The sequence below is a fragment of the Ictidomys tridecemlineatus genome, chromosome 3, assembly GCF_052094955.1.
Source record: "Ictidomys tridecemlineatus isolate mIctTri1 chromosome 3, mIctTri1.hap1, whole genome shotgun sequence".
Taxonomy (NCBI): domain Eukaryota; kingdom Metazoa; phylum Chordata; class Mammalia; order Rodentia; family Sciuridae; genus Ictidomys; species Ictidomys tridecemlineatus.
The window spans coordinates 62,018,456-62,029,912 of NC_135479.1; the positions used below are offsets into that span (position 1 = coordinate 62,018,456).

An 11,457-nucleotide genomic window follows, 5' to 3' on the forward strand; every position below is an offset into this window, starting at 1 on the left:
GTCTTTTTTTTTTTTTAAGTCTTTCAGATAATTTTGTCCTTGGCTGTGCACTTTTTTTTTTTTTAATTTACTCCCTCCTGTGCATTTTTCTGTTCTCCTTTTGGAATTCTTTTCAGACAAATGATAGAACTTATTCATTAATCCAAAACATCTCTTTTCCCTTATCTCTCTTTGTGTTTTGGGGCATTCCTCAACTTTATTTTCCAAGCTGGAATTTAGTCTTTAGCCATGACCATTCATTATCTGGTCTGTAAGTAAAATTTTATTGTTCACATTTTTCATCTCCAATTATTTTTGCCCAATGGCTCCCTTTTCCTTAACTCCCTGCTGTTAACTCCTGAATGTCACTAAGAATAGTAATGACAATTTAAAATTTTTTCTCAAGTTCCTTACATTTTTCCTGCTTCCTTTTGTGTCATCATACTTATTTTGATTTTTCCTTTTTTAAAAAAAAATATGCTATTGATTTTCCTTAGTTCCTGGTGGGCATTAATTCCATGTTTGTATTTTTTAAATGAAAGACCGTATCATTGTGTTGATCAGTGGAGGGAGTGCACATTTAGGTGGCTGCAGTCCTACCAGTCTGTTCCAAAGAGGTCACTCCTCTGAGTGAGAGAAGTGACTGCAGGCTTTGCCTAACCTGGTGGCTCTGGATGACCATCAGGCTTCCTGTGAAGGTGCATGGGAGGGAGCAGGAAATCTTTTCTCTGGGAGAGGGTGCTGTGGCCTGTTCCATGAATTTCATTCATAATGACCCTGTCCCTGCTGTGCCTTCAGAGCTCCAAGATGTCCTCTGCAGAAGCTGTAGGCAGATCTTTCATAAATGAAGAGTCCAGGGCATCCCTGAAGAGAAAAATGTTACCTATATGAATACTGCTTTCAACTCCATTTTTGAGGAAGACTCCTTTATACAGAGAAGGCTTTCTATACACAGATTGAAACCTGCTTTTTCTTCCCAACCCCCATATTTACTTCCTCATAAATGGAGCTTTAAGAATCATGCTCTAAAACCGAATGCCGAATATTTTCTCTCATATAAGGAAGCTGATTCATAGTGAGATAGGGAGAGGCAGCATGGGAGGAATAGACGAACTCCAGATAGGGCAGAGGGGTTGGAGGGGAAGGGAGGGGCCATGGAGTTATTAATGATGGTGGAACCTGATGATCATTACTATCTAGAGTACATGTATGAAGACACGAATTGGTGTATACAACCAGAGATATAAAAAAATTATGCTGTATATGTGTAATAAGAATTGAAATGCAAAAAAAAAGAATTATGCTCTAATGGCAGCTTTGTCCATGTCCCTTTTAACCTAAATTCTATGTAGTAAAATTTGAATTAATGAGGTTTTATTATGTACTTAATTTGTCAAAAAGAAATTCTTTTTTTATTGAATTGTCAGGTTTGTGATTTTTAGATCACTGACTACTTTCTTTTCCTCCAACAGGGATATTATTTCCCTTGTGAGCCAAGTGATGCCGATTTTTGCTCCCTTTCATCTATTTGATGCACTTGCAGTGAGTATTTGGAGTGATCTTACTCTAATGTACATAACAAAATGTGTTTTGTGTTTCTAAATTTTTTAATTAAAAATAAATATCTGCTATTTCATTTTTAAGAAGAGTGAGCTCTTGCTTCAAGCAGTCTGGGCCACTTGAGGGAAAGATGAGTTACTTGAATGTGTAGCCTCACAAGGTGGAGGAGATTGAGTTCTCCATCTCCTCCTCTGCCCTAAGGGCCATCTAGACAAGGGGTGACTCCTGTCCTCTTAGGCCTGCCAGGATGCCTTTAAATTACTTCTGACCACTAGAAGGTCTTTCTCTAGTTTGGTCTTTTTTGGATCTGTGGGTATCTGAAGACCCTATATAGGCTGGACTGCAGAATCACCCCTGAAGGCTTCTTCTCAGTTTGAACAATTATTCTTCATGGTTCCTAGGCCCTTTTGTCATCTTGCTCCCCACACCACCCCCATGGAATTTCTTGATTTTTTCCCATATTACTCTGAAGATGTGATGCCTGTGACTGAACACAGCAAGTGGTAAGAAGAGTATGGAAAAGAAGCTCACAATTGCATTAATATTTTTTGGCTATAATTTTAGACCAATTTCTGCTTGAGATACCATCAATGAAGCCTATAAATCCTTTTTTTGTATATGATTTTACAAAATATTATTTTTTAAAATTTTTTGGTACTGAGGATTAAACTCAGAGGTGCTGAGCCACAGCCCCAGTCCTTTTAATTTTTTATTTTGAGATAGGATCTTGCTAAGTTGGTTAGGCCTTGCTAAGTTACTGAGGCTGGCCTCAAACTTGTGATCCTTGTATCTTAGCCTTCTAAGTCACTGGGATTACACATGTACACCACCATGCCTGACTACAAAATATTTTTATTTTGATTTATTTTTTTTCCTTTAGAGAACAAATGTTTTTCATTTTTTAAAAATTAGAGCATTATAGGTGGGATCATTTGGACAAAATTATACATGCATGGAATTTGATTTCAGTTCCTGTTCCTCCCCTTCTCCCTTCCTCTATTCTTTCTCTACTGATCTTCCTTTCACTTGTTTGTTTATTTTTGATTGGTACTTTCTACATATACAAAAAGGTGAAATTCCCAGTGTTATATATGCACATAACATGATTTTGTTAAATTCATTCCATATTCCTGTCCCCCTTTCCTGTCCCTGAACCCTCCCCCTCCATCTTCTTCCACTCCACTCATCTTCCCTGTATCTTTATGATGTCTCTCACCCCCACCTCCTCATACCCCCTCCCCACCTTTCTTCTCTTATTTTTCTCTAGCTAACACATATGAGAAAACATTTGACTCCTGATTTTCTGAGTCTGGCTTATTTCACTTAGCATGATATTGTCCATTTCCACCCATTTACCAGCAAATGCCATAATTTCATTCTTCTTTGTGGCTGAGTAAAACTCCATTGGGTATATATACCATGCTTTCTTGATCCATTCATCGATTGATGGTATCTGGGCAATTATATGATTTGGCTATTGTGAGTAGCCAGATTTGCAAGATAGTCAAGTAGTCAAGATAAATAGAAATTTAAATTATGTTACCTGATGATTTTTCTGAGTAAAGTTTTTGTGGTTTTATTTTTTGTTGTCGTTGTTGTTGCTGCTGTTAAAATAACTTAAATTTATTTATTTATTTTTATTTATTCTTTATTTTTGTGGTGCTGAGGATGGAACCCAGGGCCCCTTGCATGCTAGGCAAGTGCTCTATCACTGAGCTACATCCCCAGTCTGTTATCACAATTTTAGAAGCGAAGTGTTTTCCTTTATCTCTTACATATGTGCGAGGTCTGCTTTGAGACAGACTATTTGAGCATGACAGACTTGTGAGATACTAATGCACTACTCAGTACTTGATGACAGCTGCGTGACTGCAAAGTTGGTGTTGGTTCTCCTCCCCTTAGGGCACCTGCGGTGGAGTGCTGAGAGGTATAGGAAAACAGAAGATCGGTGCTATCTTGAACGCCATTGGTTACTACATTTTTGGTTTTCCAATTGGAGTGTCTCTGATGTTTGCTGCTAAACTTGGGATAATAGGTATGTGATTCAGTCCTCAGGGACTTAACTTTGACTCTCACTTTGTCACATTAAGATAAACTGCTTGAAATATAAAGCAATTGATTAGAAATATGTCCTGTGGAATAGGAAAAAATATCTCCCCATTTATATTCAGTGCCTCCTTTGTACAAATACACTGGAAATGCAGTATTGGACAAAATAAACATGTTTCTGTCCTCAAAATGAGCCCAAGATTAAATGATTAATTATACAACTAGTCAACTTCTGTTGGGCTAAGTACAGCAGAAGAGAAGGACAGAGGGCCTGTGAGAAGCTACAGGGAACATCTGTGTACTTCTGGCTTGACAGAACAGCCCCCTAGCTGATGAGCTAGTTAGATCAGGCCTGAAACTCAGGTAGAATCACCTAGAAAAAATGAGCAGCTTTTGTTGAAAGGACTGTTCTTTCTCCACTGAATGACCTTGGTTGGCAATCTTGTTGAAAATCACTTAGCTATACATATATGGGCTTTTTTCCTGGACTGTCATATCTGTTTTTTGGCCTGTATGTCTGTCTTTAGGACTGTACCACACTGCCTCGATTGCTATAACTTTGTAGTAAGGATTGAAATTAGGAAGTGTGAATTCTCTGACTTTGTTCTTTTTAAATATTATTTTGGCTTTTTGAGGCTTAATTTCATATGAATTTGATCATCACGTTTTCCATTTCTGCATGAAAGATCATTAGCATTTGGACCAGAATTGCATTGAATCTATAAGACTGCTTTGAACAGTATGGCCACCTTAACAGTATTAAGTCTTCCCATCTATGAACACGATTACCTTTCTATTTACTTAGGTCTTCAGTTTCTTATAGTAATGATAGCAGTTTTAAAGGTACAACTCTTTTACTTTTTTGGCTAAATTTATTCCTAAATATTTTATTCTTTTGGATGCTGCTATAATTAGATTTATTTTCTCAACTTTCTCTGCAGATTGCTCATTGACACTCTATCAAAGCATGGATGATTTTTGTATCTTTTTGTATCTTGATCCTGTATCTTTAAATTCAATTGGATTCATTTATTACATCTAAGTTTTTTAGGGGAGGGTTCTATACATATGATTGTGTCATCTGCGAAGAGATAATTTTACTCCTTTTCTAATTTTCATTCCTTTTGTTTCTTTTTTTGCATTATTATTCTGGCATGAACTTCTACAGTAGTATTTTAACAATTTTTCTATATTTTAAGTATATTTATTTTCAGTATAAGACAATGTAATAGAACATGAGATAATAATCATAAAAAGCATCTGTCAAAATTATGCTACACTCTTTATATATTTTATGTTTCTTAAATATACGGTATCCCATTAGTTCACTTGATGCATGAAAAACCTAAAGCCTGAAGAAGTTAAATAATTTGTTCAAATGTCCCACAGGCAGTAAGGGGTGAGGCTGGATTTGAACCCAGATCATAGGGCTTCAGATCTGCCCTCCTTGCTCCCATGTATTTCCCTCATTTGCATTTCATTATTCCATCATTCATTCAATAAGCATTCCATGAGTACCTGTATGTCAGGCCCTGTGCTCTGTTAGTATCTAGGGATATAAAAAGAAACAAGCGAGGTCCCTGTCTCTTATAATTTCATACTCTCTGCTCTTCATTTTCACTCCTCTCTTGTGCTTTGGCATTTTTTCCACTTTCTGCTCTTGGATGTTGGTCTTCATTAGGAGCCAGGAGATAGATGGCTATGTTTCTGTTCTCTCCCCTTTAGAAGTCTTGGCTTTACTCCCAGCTGCTGATATGTAAGTCATTCAGATTCAAGGACTCTGCACCACTCATGCTCTCAAACCTGATTTCCTTCATATCTGCAAAGGGTTCATCCCACTTGCAAGAAAGAAAGAGTTGGGAGTTTACCATGGCTGTGGCAATAGCATTCATCTTAGCGTCTGTTATTTCCCACACCCTGTTATTACCCTCTTTAGATATTACCTCTCAGCACCTTTTTTCTTGCAAAGGAAGGGAAGGGTGGTATACGCTCAAGAAAACTTCTGTTTTTTACAGACACCTCATTTTTTTTTTAATATTTATGTTTTTAGTTTTAGGTGGACACAATATCTTTATTTTATTTTTATGTGGTGCTGAGGATCGAACACAATGCCTCAGGTATGCCAGGCAAGCGTGCTACCACTTGAGCCACATCCCCAGCCCCCAGACACCTCATTTCTTCCTCGAGGAAATTCTTCTCTCTTGGGGCTGGGGATGTGGCTCAAGCGATAGCGAGCTCGCCTGGCATGCGTGCGGCCCGGGTTCCATCCTCAGCACCACATACCAACAAAGATGTTGTGTCCACCGAGAACTAACTAACTAACTAACTAACTAACTAAATAAATAAATAAATAAATAAATAAAAAGGGAAATTCTTCTCTCTTGAGATTCATCTCAAGATGGTACTAATAGATCTCTGTCTGTACAGAATAAATACAGTCTCACCAAAGATTTGGAAACTGACTTTGAAATCCACCTGCCAGTTCATCCAATACTTGGAAGTCACCTGTGTTTTCATGAAATAGGTGCATCTCTGATACTCTTAGCTTCGGTGTTTAATTATCTGATGAACATTTTAGAAATGTTTGCTTCTGTTCAGGTGCGTTTTTCATCAAGTTTGGGTCATTGTTCCATGAAAAAGAGAGAGCTATGTGATAGTGTGAGAAAGCCAAATTCTGGTTAGGGTTTGATCATGTAACCACGTGTGGTGGCATGTGTCTGTAATTCCAGCTTCTTAGGATTAAAGAAGGAGCAGGAGGGCCACAAGTTTGAGGTCACATGTATGACACAATGAGACCTCCCCCCCATCTCAACAAAAAGCCATTTGTCATTATTGGTATTCTCTCTAGCTGATGGAATTCCAGGAGCTTTTAATGACTTGCCACATTTGCCTGAAGAAGCCAGCAAAATTAGTGACTTGTTAAAAAATAATTATGTGCACCATTGGAATAGAAGACAATTACCCAACAGTGTTGCTGTTCTGTCACCAGTTCTTTCCTACCAAATTTGTCGTCTGTCTGTACAAGAGTGCATGTAGAGGACTCCTGGGTCCTCCATACAACACAGAAGCATGGCCAGAAGTTAGGAAAATCTGATAAGGAATGCTCATGTCATACAGACAGATGACACATTTGTCATTCCAAATGTGGCCAACCCCTTCCTCAAAATTTAGCTTTCTACCCCTTTCTAACAGCCTTTTTTTTTTATCATGGCAATTGTGGTTTGGGGGGTTTCAGATTTCAGGATTTTAATATTTAAGCAGAAGCTGAGCGTATGCTTGGATCTTGCCTTGAGAATCATGAGCCAAAATAAGCCTCCTTCTTTTATAAATTACCCAGTTCCAGGAATTTTATTATACCAAGAGAAAACAGATTTCTCCTTCATTATAAACCTCCTTCATTATAAAATCTGTTAGTTGTTGTGTATGTGAAGTCTGTTAATAACTGCAAGTAGATGTTGGACCTTGTTACTCTTCTGAATTCCTCTTGTTGTGTACAGTATTTTTCAGTTTATCCTCAAGGGCTTTCCAGGCATAGAATCACATCATCAGCAAATGATTTCAATTTTATAATCTCCTCTCCAACTTTCATTCCACTGATTCTTTTTTCCTGTGTAATTCCTCTAGTAGTATAATCAATTTTTTTTATGCTAACAGTGGAATGTCTTGTTTTATTTGTGACTTTAACAATCATGCTTTAATGTTTCTGTACTAATAGCATGCTGTATTTGGGGCTGAAATACACATGTTTTGTGTATGTTTGTTTTATTAAATTCAGGAAATACCTATTGAGTCTATTTTATTGAATGTTTTCAACAAATATTTAATAATTTTGTCAAATGCTTTTTTATTGCCATTAGAAATGATACTATAATATTTACCCTTAGATCTATTATGAAGGTAAATAATATTAGTTTCTTCATATTGAACTCTCATGACTATAAGTTGTCTTTTTAAACTTTTTTTACTATTTATTTTTTATTTTTACCCAGTACATTTATTTTGTTTATTTACTTCTATGTGGTGCTGAGGATCGAACCCAGGGCCTCGCATGTGCTAGGTGAGCGCTCTACTGCTGAGCCACAATCCCAGCCCCTAAATTTTTTTGATGTTGCTGGACTTCATTTTATTCATTCATTTATTTATTTTTTTAGAGAGAGTGAGAGAGGAGAGAGAGAGAGAGAGAGAGAGAGAGAGAATTTTTAATATTTATTTTTTAGTTCTCGGCGGACACAACATCTTTGTTGGTATGTGGTGCTGAGGTCTGAATCCGGGCTGCACGCATGCCAGGCGAGCGTGCTACCGCTTGAGCCACATCCCCAGCCCTTATTCATTTATTTATATGCAGTGCTGAGAATCAAACCCCAGTGTCTCGCAAATGCTAGGCAAGAAGCTCTACCCCTGAGCCACATCCCTAGCCCTAAGTTGTCTTTTATTGAGCTGATAAATTCCTCTCTGTTAATATTTAAGAAATTTGTAGGGAGAAAGCTAGGCACCCTGAAAGCCAGGAAATAAATGCATGGCAGTGTGAAGAGCTCCATGAATGTACTCCCCAGCAAAACTAACGAAAATTGTGAATAAAATGAAACAACTACAACAAAAACCCAACTCTACAGTTATTGGCTGCAGGAATACAGAGTAAGAAAACACAGGGTATCAGTAAAGGAACCATTGACATTCAGGGATATGGTTTCTCTCAAAAAGAATGGGAATGCCTAGACCTGGCTCAGCAGAATTTATATAGAGATGTGATGGGGGAAAACTACAGAAACCCTAGCTTCCTGGGTATTGATGTCTCTGAGCCATTCCTGGCCACCTCTCTGGAGCAGAGGAAAAAGCCCTGGATATGAAGAGACAAGGAACGGTAGCCATATACCCAGCCATATGGTCTCATCAAACCCAAGACTTTTCACAGAGCAGGGAGTAATACACTTATTCCAAAAAAATGATAAAGGGAAGATATAGTGTTGAAAATTTACACATAAGGAAAGAATGGGAAAGTGTGGGAGAGAGTGGAGGTCAGAAAGCTTGTGAAATGAACTTGACAAATACATAATGACAACCCATAATGAAAATCTGTCAACGGGCATAAAGAACTTATAACATCTCAGAATACAACACATTTTATGCCAGTCACTTTTGAGGAGCTGTGCGTGTCTTTAAATATGTATTCAGAACAATTTTTGAAACATACTATTCCTTTGAAAGGAAATTTGAAATGGAGTCTAGTTCATGCTTCAATTAATGATTTGAACAATTTCAAATGTAGCATTGTGTTAAACTTCTACTCAAACATTTCTATAGATAAGAGATTTAAAAAGAAAGAACAAATTTCTAAATGTGATCAATTTGTTACTTTACAAAAATCCATTATTCTGCAATTAACAAACAGGTCCTCCTTGTGCCAACACACACAGTTTTAACAAATATGGGTGCAGTTTCTTGGGTCCCCATTAGATTGAGAATAAACCCTGGATCCTCCCACAGTAGCCTGCTTCTCTGACCTCCTCTCCTGTACACTTACATCCCTGCCACCAGCTTCCTTCCTAACTGACTTTCAAACTGACCTTCTCCTGTGGCCCTGAACCCTGCAGTGCCCATCCTGAACCATCTCTCTTCCTGCTCCTCACTCTTCAGGTCCCCATCTCAGAGAGCACTGGGACACTCATTCAGGCTCTGTCTGCAGGACATTATTACATGGCTTTGCCCAATGTCTGTCATGGTACTTGCCATTCTTAAAATCACCACATTTTACTCTTTGTTTATTATCTTACTTCCACCACTACAGTGTAAGCTCCTTGAGGGCCTTGACCTTGTCTGCCTGTTTGATTCTGTGTCTCTAGCCCTTAAAACAATACGTGGTACCCCCACCCAAAAAAAAAAAGGCAGTTAGTATTTGTTAGATCAGCACATAAAACAGCGAACAGTTTTAGAGGCGTTTTGCATTGTTAACTGGTTGACTGCCATTAATAGCTCAGTGGTTGATTTGCTTCTAATCCAGGGCCCATGCTCATGTAAAATTTTAGGGAAGTTAATTTAAATTGAAATTTTGATCTATGGATTATGAACTATTACTGGAAGAATTTTAATGATCACAGGAACAGCTTTGAAGAAAACCTCAATTCTTATACTCATGTTATACCCACAGGTCTCTGGTCTGGACTGATAGTTTGTGTCTTCTTTCAAGCCCTTTTTTACTTGATATACATCCTGAGGACAAACTGGAATAGAGTTGCAGAACAGGTAACAGTCTGTGTGTGGTTTTAGAAATGTGGATCTACTTGATCCCATGCTGTGGTAAGGAATCTATAAGGTTGAAAATGAAAAAAAATGGTACTGGTACTAGGACTCAGAGAGTCAGGAAATGCATGTGGCATGCCAGGGGTGGGATGGAGAGGACAGAAGAAAGGTCTATTTCAGCACAGTTCTCTCTTAATTTAGAGCTGAATTGGGATCCACTCTACCATCCAGGGGATTAACCTTTAAAAAACAAAGGGAATTTGCTTGGACATATTCTTATTTTGGTATAATAGTCTTAGTAATATGGTTTCCTATTTATACCAGTGAGCTCTTTTTTAGCCTTCTCTTAAAATACTTTTTGTCCATTTTTTACCCCAAAGCAGGATGTTGAGTATATGTGATCTGTGGGAAGTAACTGGGGGCAGAGGGATGTGATGTTGACCAATGTGAGTATCTGTAGATTGAACAGGGAGGTCTTTTGATTGTGTCAAGGCTTGAGATGAGGTGGTGGCTGGCTTAGGGGAGGGATTCTTAGAGAGGAGACACAAGAATAAGCTTAGATGTACCAGCTGTTGCACAAAGGGTTTCAGATCCCTTTGGATTCGCCTAATAATGATGTAGTATATCTTTCCTATGCTCAGTTTGATTATATTGAGTGAATAGAGCATATAGACATGAAATTGGACCATACTTTTAGACAGTGATGTACACATTTACCTTTAGCTTTTATTCGTTTTATCTTTGTGTAGGAACAATGTGTAAATAGTCTATTATGTTTGCAACTATAGTCACAATGTGTAAATAGTCTATTATGTTTGCAACTATAGTCACAATCAGCTTTTTATTTTATAACGGTGAGCTGAACAATGAGGAGAAAACCTGTGGTTTCCTGATGTTATGTTCTTTGGGCAAATGGCATTTTTTGGACCAAGATAGGCTATACTAGATATTGTAATACTTTAGCAGTAGTTTCAGTAGTATCTGTTTTTGTTTCTTTTTTTAATTTGTTTTTTCAGATGTACATGACAATAGAGTGTATTTTGACACTTTATGCATACATGGAGTATAACTTATTCTAATTAGGATCCCAGTCTTGTGGATGTACTTGATGGTGAGAATCACTGTGGGGTATTCATATATGAAGATAGGAAAGTTATGTCTGATCGATTCTATTGTTTTTCCTATTCCTATCCCCCTCTCTTCCCTTCATTCCCTTTACCCCTTGTTGTGTTAGCATCCACACATCAAAGAGAAAATTTGACCTTTGGTATTTGGGATTGGCTTATTTTACCTTAGCATGATAGTCTCCAGATCCATCCATTTACTGGCAAAAATCAGAAGGTCATTCTTTTTACGGCCGAGTAAGAGTCCATGGTGTATATATACTACATTTTATTTATCCATTTATCTGTTGAAGGGCACTTAGGTTGGTTCCATAGCGTAGCTATTGTGAACTGAGCTGCTATAAACATTGATGTGGCTCAGCAGTATCTTTAAATTGAAATTTTAATCAAAGACTACCAGCTTGAATTGATTTGTACTTCATTTACTCATGTGATTTTGTTTTTAGGCACAGATTCGTGCTGGGCTAAAAGGTACTAAAGAGACTCTACAGACCACAACAGGTAGTAG

At 37.7% G+C, this 11,457-nt stretch overlaps 1 protein-coding gene and 1 pseudogene across 4 annotated transcripts in view; both read left to right on the top strand.

The window, feature by feature from the left end:
* LOC101970809 (multidrug and toxin extrusion protein 2) overlaps positions 1 to 11,457 on the top strand; it is a 54,849-nt gene that overhangs the window by 40,412 nt on the left and 2,980 nt on the right. For 2 of the 4 annotated variants that reach the window (XM_005341503.3, XM_078042992.1), the window contains 4 exons: positions 1,452 to 1,521; positions 3,442 to 3,574; positions 9,734 to 9,828; positions 11,396 to 11,450. In XM_005341503.3, the coding sequence (XP_005341560.2) occupies positions 1,452 to 1,521; positions 3,442 to 3,574; positions 9,734 to 9,828; positions 11,396 to 11,450 (353 nt within the window). Of the gene's footprint in view, positions 1 to 1,451; positions 1,522 to 3,441; positions 3,575 to 9,733; positions 9,829 to 10,841; positions 10,937 to 11,395; positions 11,451 to 11,457 lie in introns of all 4 variants that reach the window. The other 2 variants (XR_013436402.1, XM_078042993.1) reach the window with 2 other exon arrangements.
* Positions 4,768 to 8,698, top strand: LOC144376196 (KRAB domain-containing protein 5 pseudogene; annotated as a pseudogene).